This window comes from Empidonax traillii, unplaced genomic scaffold (genome assembly GCF_003031625.1).
Source record: "Empidonax traillii isolate 1590-97213 ecotype Southwest subspecies unplaced genomic scaffold, ASM303162v1 scaffold87:size1256882, whole genome shotgun sequence".
NCBI lineage: Eukaryota > Metazoa > Chordata > Aves > Passeriformes > Tyrannidae > Empidonax > Empidonax traillii.
Window position 1 is genome coordinate 1219725 of NW_020955280.1, and position 21067 is coordinate 1240791.

General features: G+C 48.5%; 2 protein-coding genes and 1 long non-coding RNA gene across 4 annotated transcripts in view; 2 read left to right on the forward strand and 1 right to left on the reverse strand.

Moving 5' to 3' along the window:
* The window catches only part of LOC114056327, a 6036-nt gene extending 793 nt beyond the window's left edge, over nucleotides 1-5243 (forward strand). Inside the window, exons 2-4 of the long non-coding RNA XR_003570980.1 lie at nucleotides 230-414; nucleotides 2380-2605; nucleotides 5082-5243. This is a non-coding gene — a long non-coding RNA (uncharacterized LOC114056327). The remainder of the gene's footprint in view (nucleotides 1-229; nucleotides 415-2379; nucleotides 2606-5081) is intronic.
* On the reverse strand, nucleotides 892-6011 carry DPAGT1 (dolichyl-phosphate N-acetylglucosaminephosphotransferase 1). The gene is made up of 9 exons (XM_027881443.1): nucleotides 5657-6011; nucleotides 5457-5577; nucleotides 5158-5371; nucleotides 4501-4647; nucleotides 4287-4371; nucleotides 3661-3849; nucleotides 2940-3027; nucleotides 2416-2571; nucleotides 892-1495 (listed from the first exon to the last, which is right to left on the reverse strand). The coding sequence occupies exons 1-9, from the start codon at nucleotides 5809-5811 to the stop codon at nucleotides 1430-1432; spliced, it is 1221 nt and encodes a 406-aa protein (XP_027737244.1). The 5' UTR covers nucleotides 5812-6011; the 3' UTR covers nucleotides 892-1429.
* A 158-nt stretch (nucleotides 6012-6169) lies between these two features.
* On the forward strand, nucleotides 6170-20403 carry C2CD2L (C2CD2 like). Of its 2 annotated transcripts, none has more exons than XM_027881446.1 (14): nucleotides 6170-6500; nucleotides 8153-8248; nucleotides 8658-8777; nucleotides 10194-10304; nucleotides 11138-11254; nucleotides 11877-11994; nucleotides 12160-12283; nucleotides 12813-12877; nucleotides 13458-13585; nucleotides 13881-14052; nucleotides 15391-15492; nucleotides 16099-16232; nucleotides 16711-16993; nucleotides 18437-20403. In XM_027881446.1, the coding sequence occupies exons 1-14, from the start codon at nucleotides 6255-6257 to the stop codon at nucleotides 18655-18657; spliced, it is 2037 nt and encodes a 678-aa protein (XP_027737247.1). In that variant the 5' UTR covers nucleotides 6170-6254; the 3' UTR covers nucleotides 18658-20403. The 2 variants fall into 2 exon arrangements, with proteins under 2 accessions (XP_027737247.1, XP_027737248.1); XM_027881447.1 differs by having other exon boundaries at nucleotides 6171-6500; nucleotides 11141-11254.
* Nucleotides 20404-21067: the final 664 nt, after the last annotated feature.

Consider the following 21067-nt stretch of genomic DNA (forward strand, 5'->3'; position numbering starts at 1 on the left):
AATGCTTACCGGAGGTAGGGCTAAGCCAGCTTACTGGAAAAAATGGGGTGGCTGTCTGGGCTTTGCCTACTGGATCAGAGCAGAGAGATTAATTTCTCTCCCTATGCCCTCATGCCATGAAATCCAGCAGCACATTTTTGGACAGAACGAATGTTTAAGGCCAGGTACTGAAGGGTTTTGTAATGTTTGTGTGCGTGTGTACGTGTTTATGAATATACTCTACTAGTAGACTTATAAACTGGAGAAGAAGAAGAGGATTTGGCACTTGTGCCATCCACGCTTGAGTGCTGTGTGTTGTTTCTGTTGCTCAGTGCCACTGGACATACGTGTTTTTGCATACTGGAAAAACATCCCAAATCTTGCTACTGGCTGGACATGGGTGTGCGAAGGTGCAGCAGCCTTGCATCTATTAAGGTACTGGACCTGTCAACTCCTACTCAGCCACCTCAGCATTCCTGTTTTTGCTGTTGCATTATTTCATTTTTCACTGCCGTTTATCTTTAACCTGGTGCTCCGATGGCTGTACAGCCAGAAAAACAGCCTTTTTCTGTTGGGTAAGTAGCAATTCTGTCTTGAACTATGGTGCTAGATACCATTATATAGGTAATTATTTGTATTTGATGAGAAGACAATGGCAGCCTGCAGTTCCATATTAGTCTAAGGACATAGCAATCCTTACTCTGCTAGCCTGTTCCAGATGTGTCCTCTTCCATGGAGGAAGGCAGATGATGATCAGAATTAAAAGCCCATCAGCAAGGAACACTCCCAGTAGCCACAAAAAAAGAGGGAGTCAACTGCAGAAATGATCAGCCCCCTAGCAGGGTAGAAAGGTACAGGGAGGGATCATGTAACCCAGTTTCACTGCATGTCAATACTGTCGAGGCAAAGCACTGCAGGGGAAAGGGTACCGTGAGTTATTTTATTCTTGGAGCATTCTGAGTTTTGAGTATGGTTTATAACATGTCACTCTATGTCCACAAACCAAAGGACTGGAGAAGCCAGGAGCAGAATCTGGTTTACTTATTGTGCTCTACAGCGTCTCACAGAATTTAAAGTTTCTGTTTTCTCTCTTGAGAAACAGCAACATCCTTGTTGGATGTATAGAGAGTCCATCTTTCCCACTTCCCTCAAGTGCTGTCAGTAGACATTTGGGTCATTTGCTTTCCCTCTGGAAGGTGTTCCCAGTAACAGTGATGTCCAAGGAATAGTGAACCCTTTCTATCAACAGAATTGGACAAAAGCCTTTGATGCACCAAAAAACCCCAAAACAAATGGTTCAAGACTAGCCCACATGGAGCAGTTGCTTGTGTTTTGACAGGTGTTCTGAGGTTCCCAGGGGGCTGGAGTAAGATCAGTTGAATCATTTCATCAGCAACTGGAGAAAATGGACTGGCTGGTACAACTCTTTCCCCTACTCCTGAGAGTCCAGTCAGACATCATAAAACAAACGCACCAGTTGGTACCGGATGGAAAATGCAATAGTGCTGCCCAAGACCTAGGTAAAAATCAAACATACAACAGAAACATTAGTGTTGAATGGTCCACAGGCTGTAAGATTCCTCCTTTCCATATGGATTTGCTAAGCTTTCCAGCATGCCTTATTTCATTAAATAGCAACATACAGGTTAAATTTTTTAGGTATAGGAAGACAAATGGCAGAAGCCTATCCACAGACCTAATTTCTTTCTCTGAGATTATAGGTATCAGTGGGGGATTGCTGCATGTGCCTGCACACAGTCACATTCTGAGAACATGTGGATGAAATGAATGGTTGGGAATAACTCATTCCTCCTTAAGGAGCCTATATTATAATATAATATGGTTTGTAATGGAAAATACCTCATGTCAAAGCTGCAATTCAGCATCCTTACAATAAAGTGCTGTCAGGAATTCTTTGCTGTGACTGGGTTCTGTACTTTCCTGTCTTCTGGCAGTATCTGTGAGGTGTATTATCCTTGTGCTCCTAGTGGCTCCAAAATGCTCCTGCTCAGATTCCGGGGACTGCTGAGCCTTGTGCCACCCTTACACAAGTCCACCTGTCAGAGATAACTCCCAGACTCTCATCTGCTATGACTGACAAACAGGAACATGCGGAAAGGCTGTACTGGGTCAGAGTCACAAAGCACTCTGCTGTCCTCATGTTTTTCTTGCAGCCAATAATCTGTGCCTTGGGAATTTCCTCAAGCTAACCTAGGGACTTTGTTTTTATAAGCTCTCAATGAACAGGGAGGTGTGTGTGTGAATTTGCTTCCTCCTTGAGCTGTGTAAGCCTCTGATTCTCCCTAAGCTCAACTGCATTTTGTGTGAAGAGCACAATACTGTACTTCCCCCTTTCCCCTTAAAACTCTTGAGACTAACTTGGATCTGTTTCCACTGCAGAGTACATCTTTCTACCGGAGGAACCCGTTGTCTGACCTGAATGAGTAGCAACAGAAGAGTGAGATTTCGCTCCTGGGTGGGTCCAATAAGCTTTATGACAAAGTTAATAAGTGTCATATTATTGCATTCAGTGTATTCGCCATCTTCATCCATTCCACTCCTCACATCTACTACATGCAAGATCTTGACTACCTGGGGAAAGAAATATTGCACAATATTTCACCAGGTATGTTTGGTGCTCACTGGCTTGGTTTTGTTCAAGAGCCCTTTTGCTGTACCATCCCTGAAATCTGGCCTATATTCTTACTAAAAAGACAGAACAGATTTATGATGGTCCTGGGACAGTGCTATGTGTGGTTGTTCTGAAAGACTGATTATTAAAACAATGAAGTGACCATTAGGGATGGTAACAGACTAAGCAGAATATTTTCTTCTGGATTTGAGCTAGGAAGTAACTACTGAACTCAGAGGTTTTGCGTTCCCTCCCATCTTGCTCCTCTTGCATGGGACCACTGCCTCAAAATTTTGCATCGGAATTTTGAATGTTTTCTGGGTATTACCTTCAGAATGTTTGCTCCTAGGGCAGAGAGGCTCTTAGTTTTGAATTTGGAGTAGCTCATCTCCAACTTTCCTGTACCAGGGTTAAGCCTAAAAGAAACATTAAAGATTTAGCCCAGATAAAATAAGACAGAGACATCCATCCCTATGTACGCAGACTTAGATCCACAGCTGAGTAGCAGAGAAAGAAATCCAGTGGTGGAAAAAACAAGAATAACCCAACGCACTTAACAACAGACGCTGATACCTAGTCCCTCAGAGGGAGCAGAGGAGACTCCTCCTCCCCTGTACCAATATATGCATAAAGCTGTATAGTTTAAAGACTAAAATAGAAGAATCTAACATCTGCAGAGACAATACCTGACATGGCATAGTGCTGCAGAATGCTTGCTACTATGAAATCTTAGGAGATCTCAGTACAACAGCATTAAAAGCATCCTGTGTCAACTTCTCTCAATCTTGTAGTTTGGGATCATCATATTCTAATATTGTTAAAAATATTTGTCTGTATCTGAGGAGTGGGGTGGTCAGAAAAGTTCACTTTTCTGGGAAATGTCTACAGTATGATTGGACTGTAGCTGACAGAGTGAGATGGTTACCTTTTAACTAGATAACATACTTTGATGGCTTTTAAAAAGAACACCTATCACCACCTTTCTCAGCTGGTGTTGAAGATAAAAGACACAATCTGCGGTACCACTATAGGTCACTCAGGTACATTACCTTGGCAGCCGGTGACGGGGACAAGGAATGATGTGGAAGAGTTGAGGCAATGAGTAGAGGAAGTTGAGCACTTGTGGGATGAAGAAAAGCAGCATTGTTTTGCTGAAGTGCCCCAAGATCCCCACCACAGCAAAGGTCATGCCGGCAAAGTAGCAGAAGGTGTCCCCAACAAACACTCGAGATGGGTACCTGCAATCCATGGGGCAGAAAAGCAAAGGTCTGTCATGATTACTGTTTCCATGCAAATTACTTTGTATGCCCACATCACAGGTTAGGGGTCAAGAGGGATGATCTACACAGTAAAAACAACTGTATGTATTTATTCTAAGAATTGCAGAACTGGGACTCACCATCTGACTTGTAGAGAATATGGTATGAAAAGATGGCCAGTGAGGCATGCAAGGGAGTATATTCTGACTCTGAGGATTTGGGTGTGCTGGTGGGACCACAATTGCTCTAATCAAAAGAAAAGCTACCACCGCGTAAATGCTTTGTGCTCAGTTCTGGCAAGAAACCTATCTACGCTCCAGCATCCTATCTGCATATTAAGCGGTTTGTGTGTTTGAAAAGGGAGAAAGTAGAGGGAAAGGATGCTTCCAAATAAACTCTGATGTCCTTCCTCTTACCAGTTGTGGTAAAATAGGCCCAGCGTGGTAAAAAAAAAGGGAATCATGAAGTAGAGAGAAAAAATGTGATCATCTCGATAATCCCCTATAGAAGAAAGAAAAACATGTGTTTGTTTGTGATAAGACAGGGCTGGTTGATTTTTATGAGTAAGAGATATTGCAGTCTAGGATTCCTTTGCTTTTTGTACCCACAAATGTATGTTATTTTCCTTACCGTTTAATTCTACAATATTGAATACGATAATGGAAGCAGCTATCACCAGTGACTGTCCTGCTTCAATCCCGTTAATTCCAGCGAGAATGTTGATGGCGTTGGTGCAGAACACTGCCAGCATGCCCATGTACACATAGTAGAGGATACCTACAGATCAGAGCAAACCAAATGCTTTAGTACTGGCAGGCAAAGCAGGCCCTGGGCCAATTCACCAAAGCTCTCATTTCCTGCTTTGTACAACAATCCTTTACCTAATGATCTCAGTGAGTTCTGGTTGTGGTAGCTTGCAAATAGATTGTTTCTTCTCCTATGAGCTGGCCATCATGTGTACATGTACATACAGCACTGTGACTGCAGCAAACTGCTGCGCCACGGGGGCAGGCTGCAGGGTTCCGTCTCTCAGTCCTGCTGGTGTTAGCAACTAGAGGCCGTGTACACCTGTATTGCCAGAATCATGGGAATCTATTCACAACTGAATGTGTGCTGCGTTTCTGGATATTCTTTCAGCCTAATATTTAGTGGGTGGAGTTCCACCCTTTCACTGGTTACTTAACCAAATCCTTTGTCTGCTCCCTCTGCAGCACACAGTGCTTCAGGTGATCCTTTCCACCAATTGCTCACCAGCTGGATGATGGCTTCTGGTGACTCATAACTCACCCAGGTCCAAGTGCATGCCCAGCAGCATCCGGAAGGGTTTAGGCACCACAATGGTCGTGTTCCCAAAGTTGGTGAAGTAAACCATGAGCAGTGGGAGGGAAGCCATGGTAGGAAGAAGCAGCTTGTGGCGCCAGCGCAGGTTCAAAACGTCATCTGCAAAGCCCAGGAAAATCATGCAGCAGATGGCAAGGAGCGAACCGATGAGCTCCACGAACTGCAGGACAGAGAACAGGACGCCGGTCACCGGTGGCTGCTCCCGGCCTGAGCCTGCCGCGCTCGCTGCGCCAGGCAAGCCTCACCTCGTCGTGAGGAAAGGCTGAACACTGCTCCTCCACAAAGCACCTCAGGAAGGGCACGGGGATGAAGCAGAAGAGGATGATCAGGAACACGGCACCGCTGATGACGCCCTGTGCTTCGGGGCTGGAAGGAAGGCAGAGCGGGGAGTCAGCCGGGCCTGGGCTGGCCCTGCGGGGCAGCTCTGGCAAGCAGCGTTACTCACACGGGCCGCCGTGAGGCCTTGTTGAGGTCCTCTCCGAAGAGTCGCGCAGCGAGGAAGTGGTCGGTGAAGGCCGGGATCAGCGTGAGCGTGGCCGCAAAGCCCAGCAGCGACCCGCCGAGGTTGATGAGGAGGGGCACGGCGGGCAAGGCCGCCATAGCCGTGGCGGGCGCTGCCCCTGCCAAGGGCACGGAGCCGGGGACGCCTACCGCCACCTCACCGGCCGGGCGCTACAGGGGCGGTGCCGGCTGGGTGAGGCCCCCGCGGCCTATCGGGGGCGGACGCGCCAGCTTTGGCCCTGGCGTGAGCTGCTCGCCGGCTCGGGGCTTTGGTCGGACGCCGGCCGGGAGCGGGAGGGCTTCTGGCCGCGCCTGTGCCCGCCGCCGGAATCCGTGCGGCTCCTCCCTGACCCGCGCAGCAAAGCTCTGCGCCGGGAGCAGCGCTCGCCCTGGGCGGAAGGAAGGAAGGAGGCGGCGGCGGCGGGAGCGCGCGCGCGGGGCTACGGCGGGGCCACGTGCGCCCGGAGCCGTGAGTGGGGCGGCGCCGCCTCTCCTCCGCTCACGCCGGGCTGCTCGCCAGCCATGCCCTGACCTCCCGCGCCATGGGGCCGGACTTGGGCTGGGCCGCGCTGGTGCTGCTCTTCGCCGCCTCGCTGCTCACCGTGGCCGCCTGGCTGCTGCAGTACTGGCGGTCCGCGGCCCTGCGTGTGCCGCGGCGGCGCGGGGCGGCGGCGGAGGAGGCCGGGGCCCGGGCGCTGCTCGTCGCGCTGCTCGCCCTTCGGTCCCTGCGGGAGCAGTGGCAGCGGGCCTGGGTGCGAGCCCTCAACAGCCAGGCACGCCGGCACGGGGTACGGCGGGGCCCGGTCGGGGGAGGGCGGGGGGCGGCGGCGGCGAGGGGAGCGAAGCTGAGCTGAGGTGGGTCTGCCAGCCCGCCCGCCCTTTGTTCGCTGGTGCCGGAGCAGCCCCTCCCTGTCCAGAGGAGCCGTCAGGCACTGGGAGCCTTGCGGGCGGCTCGGCTCGGCCTGCGCGGACCAGGGCGTCGCTCCTGCTAGTTCCGGTACCGCGCTCGTGTAGCCCGGTTTGGGGCAGAAGCCTGGCCAGCTGTGGGGAGCCAGGCTGCTGTAGCCACTCTGAAGTTTCCACAGCAATTTCTTAAACATTTTTCTGGTATTTATTTTCTTTAATGTCCCAATATTACTTTTATACTGATGTGTAGTTTTGGCGTTCATGAAGAAGAACATACCTAGCTGATTTTCATGTGGAAATAATTGCTTATAGCTTATATTGCCTGCAAGGCAGGGGCTTAGTGCCCACAAAAAGCTGTGGTCCAAAGCGCTCCAAAGTGTGTTGTAGTCTCCTTTTTTTTTTTTCTGTCGTGTGAACGGGAAGGGGGTGCATTTCTGTTAAGTTGTATAGGAAAATATAGAGGTAAAAAAGGTTAGCATGAGGCCAACATGTTTGAAGAACGAGCAGTCAAAACCTTGAAGAAGGATGCAAACTTTTTCCGGCAAGAAAAAGGAAAAATGTCTCCCCTTTTGACAAAGTGACAAATTTTAGGCTAGATTCAGTGTGAAGTGCCCTCCCCCACCCCGCAAGGAAACACACCCTCTGTCTGCTTCCATGCCCCTATTCACAATGCCGATCGAAGTGTCAGAAGTTGCCCATACCTGATATACTGTGCTTTTCTGTCACATGCTGAATTACTCAGATTCTTACAAAAATTACCTGAATTTTTAAGTTCCAGAATTTAGAATTCACGTAAAGTCTTACTCTAGTGCCCAGATTGCCCGCTTTCTCTCTCTTTTTGTCCCTTGTGAGCAGAGGGAATCTCTGAGGGCTAGGTTTTGTTCAGGGATGCTCTCAACTCTTAATCTTGGTCTTGTATTTTTCGAGGAGAATTCTTCGTTTAGTACCATCCCTATAATATGGGCATGTGGGGAAGTCCTCAAATGAAGAAGAGGTCCCTCCATAGTGGAGATTGTAATCTAATAAACCAGGGGAGGATGGAAAAAAGGAACAAGTTGAGCAGAGGAGCTGATGTACCATATGCTGGGGGTGTGGATTTTGTTGTAGTTAACTGTTCATTTAGTTAGGGGATTTTTTGTTTTGGTGGTGGTGGTTTGGTATTTTTCTTTCTTTGGAGCAGGATTAGCATAGGGGGGAGAGAGAGGAGAAACAGAAAAACTTCTGCAATGGAGACGGGTTAACACACTTGACCTACTATCCAGAACAATTTTTCCATTCTCATTTGGGCTTATCTGTCTGAAATTAACATAGCATTTGTGACTTTGAGCGTTAAATGGAGACTTTGTTTCTTTTCTCTGTACGGACAAGCCGAGGTGGGTAGCATTGCATTGTGGTGGGATGGTTTTGTGTGCTGGCTGGATTTGTGAAAACAGACTGGAGCATCTCTGGATTCCCACATCAGAATCATTCGTTCTCTTTGAAACTATCTGGACTACTCTGACTATTGGGAACTAACAGAGTTTTCTCTTTGTAGAGTTCAGTGCAGATCACATTTGAAGAGGGTCCTCAGTTACCACCAACCGCAAATATAAGTTGTGTGACGTGCAAGGGCCAGTTAGACCACAGCATGGTAAGGCTTTGCTGTTCTGAATTGTACTGTGTGGGGTTTCTCCCTTGACTGGTGGTGTGTTCTATGGAGATTGCTGAGACTTTTGTGACAGGGATGGTGGGACCGAGGAAGTCTTGGGCAAGGTCTGTTGTAGAGTTTGGAGGCCTGTCTCCTGTTCAGAGGCTCTGGGACTATACTTCATTGAGCTCTGGGAGAGCTCGGGGAGGGGAGATGTGTCGGTGAGATGGGCTGTATGGATGTTGAGCCCAAACATCATCTCCTACAGTGGAGCAGAGATGAGAGCTACTGTCACCAATTTGTCCTTACTGCCTCATGTACAGAGTCTGAAGTGGCAGGTTCACAGTATGGAACCTGGGGAGAGTAACTTAACTGCCTCTTGCTGGGGTAGAAACTCGTCTCTTTTCCGTAGGTGCTGTGCTGCCATCTGTCAGCTGAAGCTGTGAAATTCCCTGTCTCTGTTACTCAGCAGTCCCCAGTTGCTGTTTCTGTGGACACCTATCATGTCACTTTGGCTGTGATGCAGGCTCAGGTAAAAACTGTAAGAAGTTAGACATTGGCCTTATTCTTTCATCCAGTCCCACACTGATCGAGGAAAGAGGACCAGATTTAGCGCAAATAAAGACATCACTGGGCTAGAAGAAGCAACGTGCTGTCACTAATATTTGGTGAAGTGGCAGATATTCCCCTTCGACATGCCCAGTCCTGTTTTCCGAGTCTTGTTCTGCAGATTTTGGCTATGAAACATAGCTGTAAGAAAATCCTGAGAGTTTTGAGGCATGACAGCATTCTATGATGTGTTTTTAAGTGGCTATTTAAGAAGTCCAGAAAATTCAGTTCCTCTCATGACATAATGGATAGGTAAAGGTGTGTCCTGTCCATATGTACAAGTATGGTGGTGTCCTGGTAGTCGGTGTGAAAAAGAAATCCATTGTGAGGAGTAGTTTACTTGTCAGTGTTCCTCTTATTACATTCACAAGAGCACGATACAGCTTTTATCTGTGTGTTGAATATCGGAGATGCTTCTTCCAGAACAGAAGCTGTGTGAAATCACAAAGGATGATAACTCCATAGTCACTCTCTGGCTGGATTTGATTCTCTGGAATGTGATTTTGTTCCCATCGTGATGAAGGATGAGACACTGGGCATGGTATCTTGTGTGGAGACTGCATTCATTTGCACTATAGCAAAATAAATAAATAAATAATAGTAATAAAAAAAGAATCACGGTGAGATTAGAAGTAACTCGGTGGTAGCAGAAGCCAATCCCATGCTATTGCAGGTATTGCAGTTGGAAAGTTGTTGTGGAACCCCTTTGGTCTCAGAAACCTTATTATAATTTTAATGTATATTCCAGATCATCCCAGTTTTATTTTGTGCCTGTGTTTTGTGGTAATTTAAATAGCTCCTCTCTCTGCTCAGTATTTAGTGTGCCTGCTGCCAACCTAGTTGTGTGCAGCAACTGCAGTTGCTTTTCATCTTTGAAAGTCCCCTTTCTCACATCTCATCCAATTGCTCCCCTACTCACTAGCGTTTTCTAGGTTTCCTTGTCTGCACCTGCTGAAGTCTTGGGTTGATTGTTCTTGTACAGAATTGCATGTGGTACTCTAATTGAGATCTTGCTGCTGCTTTAGGAAATGCTGGTTAGATTACCATATACCTGACTGTTGGAATACTTCAAGTACTGTATTCCCAATTCTGCTTTTCCTGTTCTATGCACCTCTTGTTGGTTACTTAACGGTAGTGAGGAAGCCAGATCTTGCTGTGGAGCAATGAGGCTTCTGCAGCTGCTTTATCCTGTAGGCCTGGGAGCACTTTTGTTCTTATGTTCTGTGTCTTACTGTTGCATTGGTGAGAGCGCCTTTCAATCACTGATTTTGAAGTGGGGCAAAAAGCACGTAATAAAACCAGAAACTGTTCCTGATTATGAGTATTTGTTCTGAGCCAGGTGGAGATCCACTTGGAGGAGAGAGAGAATGAGGGTCTCCTGGTGTCATGGACATTCAAGGACAAACCAGACTTGGACCTTTTGGTTCTTCCAAGACTTCAGCTTCCTGAGGTGAGTGGCGCATGGGGGGAGGCTGACCTTGATGGAGGAAGGGAGGGAGCAGTAGAAACAGTGTCGAGCTGGGAGAAATTCTCCTGTGGAGGGGGAAGGTTGGCAGCTTGCTGCTGTGGCCCTTTAGGGAGAGGATTCTTTCACCCTGGAATCGATACTAGCTCAGCTGTGTCAAAACAGCACATCTTCAAGAGGGCTGAAGCAGTACCAATATCTGTTGAAGGCTTTCTGTCTCTGTAGGTTCCTCCTGCTATTGTCAGATGTAGAGCTGCAAAATGAGCTGGGTTGGCACTTTTGTGTGTGTGTGAGGAGTGTGTGAGGTGGTGTTTGCTTGTTGTTGTGTTTGTTTGGGGTTTTCTTGAGAAATTAATGTGGAGAACCCATGGGTGTTAGAGGTTTAATGAGCTGAATGTGGGTGTGCTTGCTCTTCTGTGATTCAGATAGGTTGGTTGATTTGTTTGTTTTATTGACACCTTTATTCCAAGTAGAAGTAGGAATGTGTCAGTTTTCCCAGTAGTGCAATAGTGCCATTTTGTGAGGTAGTGAGGATGTGACAAACTATAAGAGTTGTATTGTAAAAATTTACAACGGGTAGACTACAGATGTAGAGCCCTAGTTTGTCTCATTTAGAAAGCTTGCATTTGCATGCAGCTACTACACGGAAGCTCACTGGGGAGAGTGACTATGGGATACAGAAAGAGTATCTGGGAGGTTATTACTAGGAGAAAGACTGTGTAATACCATAGAGGCTTGGGAGGCAGTTGTAGTTGTAAAAGGAGAAAATGTGTTGGTATTTTATGACTTTCCTGCATTTCCTCTTGATTTGTGGAGAGAAGGATGAAGGGAGAGTGGATCTGTCCACGATAAGGGATCTGATCGAGGATACCATTGTCAGCACACAACCAGCCATGACCGTGAACCTGATGGCTTGCACCGCTGGAGCCAGTGCGGTAAGGCACTCTCCTCCTGTCATCCTTGTGCCTCAAACTCAGGCCCCAGGACACTTCCGAGGGCTGAGGTTCAGGCAGAAATCCAAGGGTTGAGTCTCACTTCTGGGCGACAGCTGAATCCTGACCCGCACTGTCATAGGAGTTGGGGTTCTGCAACATAGGGCATAGGGATAATTAGAAACTGCTTCAAAGGGCAACTCTGTGCCTTGTTTCTTGAGTGCTGATTGTTGGTCGTGTTGTTTTGGAGCCAGACCGCCTGAGACTCGTCTCTGTTTTGGCAGTCTCCCTTGCCCTGAACACCAAGGCTCTGTCCAGGGTAGCCTTTGCAGACATGGAATGGTCCATGGTTTGTCATTGTCAGTTGACTGTCTGGCAGCCAGCAAGCTTGTTCTTGCTTGTCTCCTTTTCTGTCTGCTTTAAACTTCCCACCTGACATAACACGAGGGCCCACCGGAGCTTGATAGCTTGGGAAACCTGCAGCATTTCTGGATGGCTTTGTGGGTGTTCCTGTGTTGGTGTGAGGAGCTACTTAGTAGATACGAGGACCAACGTCATGCATCTTGCTGCTGTCTGCTGACGAGTGAACGATAAAGGCATCGGTCTCGCTCTCGTCATTCCTCAGGTACCCAGCAATAAGTTGACTCGAGAGTCCCCGTCCGGAGTAGCAGCAGCCCCTCTGGGTTCTAAGCTGTTGCTCCGGAATCTTCGAGTGCTGAACTTGGGCTGCCAGGGGAAGGGAGGTAAGCGTGAAAACATTGCTGATCCACAGGGGCAAGTGCGCAGGTGGTGAGATTGGAGTGAGTGGATGTTTTGGGTGGGTTTGAATGGAAAAGAGGGGCGTGTGTCTGCTGAACCAGTGCCTCACGCTGACGAGTGCATGCATGCCCTCTGTCCCTCTGTTGCAGGAGTTGGGGAGATATGCTGTGTAGCAGAGCTAGACAGCCCCCCGCAGCAGAAGTGGACAAGGCCGATGACAGCTGGCAGTGCCAGTGCTGCAGGAGAGATGGAGTGGAACGAGGAGCTCTTTCTGTAAGTGTCTGTCCTGCTTCCAGACTGGCACAGTCTCTGAGTGTCATTCCCACACTGCAATAACAGTTGCGGTTGGTGCAGAGGTGGAGTCTGGCATCAGAAGGCAATGTCTGTTTGTGCTGCTCCTGTGCTGATGTTGCTGCTTCCAGCAAGTGGCCCCAGCCTGCGTGTACATATTTCCAGCTATTGTGGACACTCTTGTGTTTTAACTGGGTGGGCTGAAGAGCTGATTGTGGGAACAGCAGGCACAGGAGGGCTGTAACGTAACTCTCAGCGTTCCAGACAGATTGCCCTCTCAACTTCCTTTGGCAGCCTACACAGCCCTGCAGGGGACACAAAACAGAGTTCTCTTCTGTGTAGTTTCTGCCCTACACATGTCCTCCAAAGCAGTGCACGCATACTGGAGCTTTGGAGAAGGTGATGAGGCATGTGAGATTTGAGGGAGAGAAGATACAGAATGGAGTTGTTTGCTCCGTGGCCACTTTGGAAACAGTGCCTAACAGCAGCCCGTCTTTTTCTGTTTCAACAGGGAGTTGGGGCCTAAAAGCAAAGAGCTGAAACTACAGGTGCTGGGGAATAGCAACGGAGTGGGAAGTGAGTATGGGCAACCATAAGATGGGTTGTAAGATGGGGAGACAAAAATGCCTAAGGGACTTACTGTGCTTTAAGCTTGTGGTAGTGCTGTGTCGGTACGATGTGCGATGAACTCTGCAAAGGATTTTTCGTAATCCAGCTTTATGTGAGCATCTGTCTGCGTGAAGTAACTCAGTTCTGGTTTTCTTACCAAGATGGTCTGAGTCTGACTTGAACTAGGAGATTCCTGTGGCCTGCCCGTCTCCGCTCTGAAGCAGTTAGAGGCATGTCCCGTGTATCAGAAGAACTTTGCAGAAGGCTCTTAACTCTGTTCATTTGTACTCAGGGACCAACTGTAGCATCTATTTTTGATGGAGGCCACACAATGACCACCTTTTTAAGGGAGTTGATTTCTGGATTGTTAAAGAGGAGCGGTGGAGTGCTGCCTGCCTTTTCTCCCTCTTGAACCTGGGAGCTAGCAATGTTGTGGGGATCTGCTTTATTGACCCGTGGGGCTGCTTCCCAAGAGCAGGGAGATGCCTGGGAGATATCTGAGGTGCTAAGGTCATTTTGTGTTTCATTTTCTTGTTCCTTCTTGCAGATGTGCTGCTGGCATATGCCACACTTTTGATTGATTCTTTGGGCAAACGACCATCTGGAAGACACGTCTGCTCACTGGCCCCAGGAGCTGGGCAGTCACTGACAGCTGAAGCTACCATTACACTGGAGGTGAGCTCACAACTCCACAAGCTCTGCACTAATGTATGCTCTGAAAGTGTTCATGATGTGAGCCTCTAGCTGGAGACAAGCATATTTGGGGCTGAACTCGGCCCAGGGAGCTGGCAAACCCTTATGCCAAGGAGGGATGTTGCCTGACCCTCAGTTCCTGAGCGTCCCTCTTGAATTGACACTGTAGTGGGGATGGCTCTTCAGTACCCGGAGCCCTAGCTTTTGTTGCCCAGATATGCCTGCCTTTCTATCTGGGGAAACAGAGCCTCTCTGAGCAGTGCTTTACTCTTTATAGCTGCTATTCCAGGAGTCTCCCACCTCTTTGAATGCTCAGCACACTGCGTCTCTGCGAACCAGCATCACCCCTACTAAGAAGGTGGAGATGGACCGGACCATCATGCCCGATGGCACCATTGTGACTACTGTCACCACGATTCAGTCCCGGCCCAAGGCAGACTGCAAACTGGGTGAGGCTGCCTGCAGCAGGTATATTGTGCAGGTGGCTGCTACGGCAGCACAGTCTTAGGAACGATGCTCCTGAGGCAGCTCATGCAGGTAGTAGCAAAACTGTTTTGCCATCACGTGTGGTTACTGCAGGCTGACTCCTTACGCGTTGCTTTTGGCTTGTGGGTCAGAACACGGGCATCCTTGCTGTTCCCTGTGCGTCTTGTGGCTGGCTGGAAACTTGTGCATATCCCTAGGGGAGGGAATTGATGCAGCCCTGTGTTTGCAGGGAGATGAGGAAGGAATTAGCCTCTCTCACACCCTTTGATGGTCAAAGTCTAACGCATATGCTGTCACATAAACCTCCGTGTGATGTTGGGCTGAGTGTTTAGCCACTCTTCTTCTGTTTCCTTCACTGCTGAAGAAGTTATGCTGTATGTAGTGAATGTGGAGCTGAAAGTGTCTTGACCTTACTTACTAGGGGTAGCTGCTACTTGCAGTCTTGCATCCTGATGAATGTGGTGCTGGATATTCTATGAGATGAGGCTGGGAAATGGCATGAATGAGGTCCTGTGAGTAGCTGCTTCACAGGATTGTGGCCCAGAAAGCCACCTGTATCGTGGGCTGCATCAAAAGCAGCATGGCTAGCAGGTCAAGGAAGGTGATTCTCCCCCTCTACTCTGCTCTTGTAAGATTTCACCTGGAGTATTGTGTCCAGCTCTAGGGCCCCCTCCGTATAAAAGATATGGACTTGATGGAGTGAGTCCAGAGGAGGGCCACTAAGTTGGTCACAGGCCTGGAACACCTCCCCGATGAAGACAGGCTGAGAAAGTTTGGGCTGTTCAATCTGGAGAAGAGAATAATGGCTCCAGGGAGACGTTATAGCAAGCAGCCTTCCAGTACCTAAAGGGGGCTGAAGAGGGACTCTTTACAGTGTTAAGATGAGGGGGAATGGATTAAAGCTGAAGGAGGGTAGATTTATATTAGCTATTAGGAAGAAAGCTTTGCTTGTTAGAGTGGTGAGGCACTGACACAGGTTGCCCAGAGACACTGTAGCTGCCCATCCCTGGGAGTGCTCAAGGCCAGGCTGGATGGGACTCTGAGCAACCTGGTCTAGTGGAAACGGGGTTGGAATGAGATGATCCTTAAGGTCCCTTCCAACCCAAACCATTCTGTGGTTCTATGGTTTTCTCAATAGGCTTCTTACTGCTTCTGTGCCGCAACACCTTACAGAGCCAGCCTTGCAGGATCTCCACACGCTCGATGGAGGCTTTTTGGGGTTGTGTGGAGGGACCACAATACAGTAGCATAGTTGCCTAAGCTTGCCACTTACTGGTATCTGTGTCTCTTTTGCCATGAAGATTCACCATCGAGGTCGCCTTCTAAGGTGGAAGTGACTGAAAAGAAGACAACTGTGCTTTTGGAGACTGGCTGTCCTCCTGGCCCCTTGCCCAGCAATAGCCGTAAGTGCTTGGAAATTTGAGGCTCTTAGTGAAGTAACTGTTTTCTTTAGCGTTTCTTGGAAAGTGATAGACTGAGTGTGGTTCACTGAACATGTTTATATTTGCTGCGGCAAATATAAACACGTTATGTCCAGGTGCCTGAGTGAAGGCAGGGCCGCAGGATTGGTGGTGAGGTGGAGGCAGGTATAGGACATTCTGCTTTGGCTGTCCAGTCAGTGAATCTGAGTGTTTCCTTGCTTGACAAGAACTTTACAGGCTATCCGGACCCAAAAAACTTTGATCACCCTGCACTCTGGGCTCTGATTGTGTCTGAAACAGCACTGCAACGGCTTTGACAGTTTACAGCCAGGGCTGCCCAAACTCTTGGAAACCTTTACTGAGTGGGAGGGGTATTTTAATGATATGCCTGGTGGGAAATGCCAAAAAAAGCCAAGAGCTAGCTATACAGAGCTTCCTTTGAGTTATTTGGACAGGTCTGTAATAAATTCTGTTGTCTACCTTTGGGTGCGTGTAAGTTGCCTATTATAAGTATTGCAGTCAGCAAGCGACCTTTTGCCTGTGCTGAAAGTTTGCTACTCCAAGCATTGGTATTTTTCTTGTGTTCAGGGGATGGCCATATGCCCAATGGTTTGGATCCAGTGGCCGAGACGGCGATCAGGCAGCTAACTGAGACAAATAACAAGACTACCAAGAAGACACCAACAAAACGTAGCACACTGATCATCTCAGGAGTTTCCAAGGTCTCTGGTAGATCAGAGCTGCATTTCCAGTCTGGGAGGTTGTTTCTAGGAATGCATGCATGAAACTACCTTGTCCTGTAGGGACCAGTTTGGGAAGGTTCCAACACAGATGACTGGCTCAGCAGAAGCCTTTTGCGGCTTCCCAGTAAGCGTTAAAAGGTACCTTGCCAGTCTGCAGGGCAGCTGCCAGTGGGAGCTCACAAAGGGCATCTTCAGAAAGGGAGCCTGCTGCCATAGCTGTGTTTGATCCTCACAGAGAATATAAGGAGTTCTTGAACTTGACTGTGGGAGTGAGGGAGGTGCTGCAGAATGCTCTGTAATTGGCAGTGTTTCAGCAAAAAAATGATGATTGTGCATCGGTGACGCCTGATGATCAGAACTGGAGCATCCGTATGTAGGTGTAGATGGCAGAAGGGAGATGATTGCAATTCTTTCGGTCCTGTCTCCAAGTCTGTCTGCCTTTCTACTCCCCCTTCAGGTACCTATTGCTCAAGATGAAATGGCACTTTCTCTGGGTTATGCTGCATCCCTGGAAGCCACAGCATTTGGAGACTCTGCAGCAGAGGGCACAGCTGACCAGATGCATGATTATACCGAATCGTCACAGCCGCTGGAAGCGTCACTGTTGGGACAACGGGCCAGTCAGGAGCTGGATGAGACAACGCGATCAGACATCTCTGAAAGACCATCAGTGGAAGATGTTGAGTCTGAAACTGGCTCCACAGGAGCCCTTGAGACCAGGAGCTTGAAAGATCACAAAGGTAAGATGAACTGTTAGATGGTAGCTATCATTGGCCTGTTGTACATAAGGACGAAGTGACATCTGAGTTCCCCAGCCAAGAATGGGGTCCGCAGCCAGCTTTTGGCATGACTAAGAGCAACTTTTTACTGGAGCCTGGAAGAGCCCCTCTCTCTCCTCTGCTTTCCACTAGAGTGGTTCCAAATTCCTCTATTCGTAGGTGTACGATTCCTATAACCTTTTCAATTTCTGTGCTCTCTTAAATGGAAACCCTGTGCAGCTTGTGTACATCAGAGAACCGTTTTCTCTTTATGACCTCTACATCCACAGATCAGGTGCACGTCTGTAAACAATGATTCCTCCTCTGATCTGGCCACCTCTGGTGTGGAAATGCAGGCTGCCCAGCAATGTGGGTTGTATGGGCCTTGATGCCCTCCTTCTTTCCCTGCTAATATCAAAGCAGCTACTGCCTCTGACCTGTTGTACTGTAGGATTTCCGCACAAACTCTCTACTTTTAAATGATGGAGCAGGCCTGCCCCAACCTAGCTGCTGTTCTGGACTTTCCTCCTTTGTGGCAGTTGGGTGGATAGCACACCTTGGATTTGTCTGCTCATAGCCACAGCATTTTCATGTAGCTACCATCTTATGTAAACAAATGCAAATAACAATCTTGATTGCTCGGAATATGAGAGTAGGACAAGTTTTGGGCAGTTGTACCCTGTTACAACCAGGTGTAGTTTGAATTGTGGAGGCCCCTTGTTTTCATGTCAGTGGATAGAAAGGTGTGTAACCCAGATTCTTGAGAGACCTGGTGGGTGGAGAAGAGAGGGAAAACAGAAAGCAAACTCCCTCTTGTGAGAAATAGCGTTGTAGTGCTGTATGGCGTGCAAGTTTTAAAAATGCCTTTCTGATCCAGTTGAGACTGATGGCAATTGGTGTCTCCATCCTCTCATGCTTGTGTGGGTCATAAGGAGCCATTGGCATTATTTGCCTCCAGATTGGGCCTGTGAAACCACAGGCAATTGTTCCAGGGGCCTGATGATCAGTTAATCTGTGCGCCCTTGAGACGGGCTAGTCTGAGGGCCTTTTTCCCCTTGTGCGTTCCTCTCGGGATCTTCACATTCAGGTATTCATATTCATTTTCCATTCATGTTGATCTTAACTTTCTATTACAATTCTGCATATTTCCAGTGAGGGGAAGATGTTGTGTAAAAGGAAGTTTATGCAGAGGGAACATGTGATGGAATGCATAGTGAATCAGCTTGTTGGCATTGCAGTCTGTCATGAACAGAGACTTTGCCTTGCATTTGGGAGCTGGGATTTGCAGACTACTGGTGACTTCTACCACCTGGGGTGGAGAGGTCTTTGCTGCATATCTGAGAATGGCCAGGTGTGTTACTGTCCCTGAAACTGGCCAGGGCAGGACGCTCTCATGGTTTGTCTCCTTCCTTTCTGTCTCTGCAGTTGGCTTTCTTCGGAGTGGTACCAAGCTCATCTTCCGGAGAAGGAGCAAGCAGAAGGAAGTGGGCCTGAGCCAGTCACATGACGACTTGTCTAATGTAACTGCCAACTCTGTCACCAGGAAGAAAGCTGGTAGCTTTTCTCATCGCCTCATCAAGCGCTTCTCCTTCAGGTCTAAATCCAAACCCAAAGGTAGTGACAGCACATCAGCTGTAGAGAACTGAAGGAGGAAGAAACCCATTGGAAAGATTTCTCAGAGATCGTTTTATAGTCTCTTGTCTTCCCACTCCATGGTATCTGTGACCTGCAGTCCAGTTCTTTCCAACCTTGGCTGAGGGAAGACACCTCAGTGCTTTACACCATCTGGGGAGTGGAGGTGGCAAACCTGGGACTTAGGCTGCTTGTCTGCCTTGGCTTAGCCTTCTCTGATTGTTGTACCCCACTGTGCTCTCCCAGAAAATCCAGGTGTCATGCTAATCCCCCTGGGGGTCCCAGGAGCTGCAGAAGTGACTGCACCTGTATAGCCATCTGGCATCATGGTGCCTCTTGGAAATGGGAGGCAGGTCTCTCAAGTGGCAACCTTCAGAGCTGCAGATCAAGAAACTACTGGGTGAGCTACATGACTGAGAAGTGTGGGATGTAGCCTCGCTCAGCTCTTTTAGCGAGAGAGAATGATGCAGTTGATGATGATCTAAACGCTCTTATTGCTTGTCCTTGGTGCAGAGGCTGTAACCTGAGGTGTGCTGGGGGCCATGCATTCCTGGGCTGTGAGCTGGCAGGAGAACAAGCTGCGGTTCTCCATGTGGGAACTGTCCTTGGAACAACCAGTTTGGACAGCACTGAGAGACCCCTGCTTTCTGTGCTATGCTGGTGAAGGAAGGAGTCTCTAAGAAGAAGGAAGTTTAAACCACTGCACAAGTTCTTTGGCCCTTGCAAGAATGCCTGGTCAGTGCCGTCAGTTCTGCCACCCTGTGCATTCACCCTGTGATGCAGCCCTCCTTCCACAGCCCTGTTGTTGAACGGCGAAGGGGCCGTGCTGCATGTATGCACCAGCTGTCCCATGAGCAGATCCCTTACCCTTGGGGGTGGTTGGGGATGCTGCCGAAGGGGTGCCAGCCTGTCTTCTGGACCTGTGGAGGGCCCAGCCTCGTGCACTCTCGTGGTTTTCATGCCGAGGACTGGCACCATGCTTGGAATGGATGGCAAGGAACATGGCAAGGAATGTGGTGAAAGGGCAGTCTAATGGGGAGCCTGAAAACACATAGTAAAAAGAGACAAGAGTTTACGTTTTCACTGATGAAAGAGTTTCCTGTAACAGAAGGAACCTTTCTTGATTTCCTTTCTTCTAGCAAACCTAATCCACTGCTTTCAAACAGAGGGGGCATTTCTGCAGTGGTGTTTGCAGAGAGAGGGGCATGCAGGGGAAAATCGACTCCTTTTGTGGGAGAAGACTGCCCTTCTAGATGAGCGGTTGACTGGTCTCCTGACCCGTGCACATTGTGAATATAATGTCCCCAGAGGCTCCCTTTGAAGAGCATAACAATGCTCTTTGGAGAAACACCCATGCCACTGTCAGCATGCCTAGTTTCAGTGGAAGCTCCTGTTCTCCTGTGGCTTATAAGGTTAAGGAAGTGGAACAGAGGGGTGGAAACGACTCACGGAAGAACTGTTGCCTAGACCTGACTCCATTCGCCAGCTCTGCTCCCCTGTTTCAGTACCTCCTGAGGTGATGGCTATTGCCCTGCCTAAGGCAGGATGCTACCAACTGAAAAAACAGTTCTCTTGATGGCGTGCATAAAATGGGTTGTCTTCTTTGGAAGAACAAATCCTTACTTATACTGCTGCTGTGTGCCATTTCCAAAGACTGGAACGTCTCTGGATATTGCACTGCAAAAGAATTTACAGGCGGGAGCCTCAGGGTATCTCTTGAGTATTTGTGCCGATAGGGAAGGCCAGAGTCACCTAGGGACTCCTTGTTTTTCCTACTGATTCCCCATGTGATTGGGCATGTGTGAAAAATAAGATTGGTCCAGCTGGCTGACCAGGAACCTCTTCATTTGGTTTGGTGCCGGAGTCTTTGTCATCCTCAAGCTCTGCCATGTCTTCTATCTTTAGTTTCTTTCCTTGTCCACGTGGTACTGTGGCTTTGTTTGCAGTCCCATGCACTAGGGATGTTGGAGAAATCTCTGTTTCTCGCTGAAGATCATTTTCCTTGAAGCAAGTAACCAGTTCCTGCTCTGATGGAACCTGGCAATCCGTGGCTCTCGTGTATGGATCCAGCCACCAGTTGGATGTGGCCTGCCTTTGCTGGATTGGTGTCACACATGGTGCTGTCCTTCCCCAGCACGCCCTTTCTGCCAGAGTCCCAGGGTTTGGTTCCAGTTTGGCATTCTCTCTTGCACCTTCCCCTCTGTGAGTTGTAGCAATGGCAGTATTTGATGCTTGATTTTTGGTTTTTATTTATTTTTTTTAATACTCTGTCAGGGTTGCTTTGGGTGAAGAGTGCTGGCTGAACCCAGACAAGAGTGCTTCTCTAGTGGGATGGCTGGGAAGCCTTGCAGTGGAAACACTGGTTTGAGCAGAAGGGAACTTTTAGAAGAGCCAGCAGCTCATCAGTTGTGGGGTAATCACAGG

Bases quoted from the DNA above. Each gene is read 5' to 3' on its own strand.
- DPAGT1 (XM_027881443.1), bottom strand. From the start codon at position 5,811: ATGGCGGCCTTGCCCGCCGTGCCCCTCCTCATCAACCTCGGCGGGTCG. The intron at 5,578-5,656 runs GTGAGTAACGCT...CCTTCCTTCCAG, and splicing joins AAGGCCTCACGGCGGCCCGT to CCCCGAAGCACAGGGCGTCA. The intron at 3,850-4,286 runs GTAAGAGGAAGG...CATGGATTGCAG, and splicing joins GGCCTATTTTACCACAACTG to GTACCCATCTCGAGTGTTTG.
- C2CD2L (XM_027881446.1), top strand. From the start codon at position 6,255: ATGGGGCCGGACTTGGGCTGGGCCGCGCTGGTGCTGCTCTTCGCCGCC. The intron at 8,778-10,193 runs GTAAAAACTGTA...GTTCTGAGCCAG, and splicing joins TGGCTGTGATGCAGGCTCAG to GTGGAGATCCACTTGGAGGA. The intron at 11,995-12,159 runs GTAAGCGTGAAA...CCTCTGTTGCAG, and splicing joins GGGCTGCCAGGGGAAGGGAG to GAGTTGGGGAGATATGCTGT.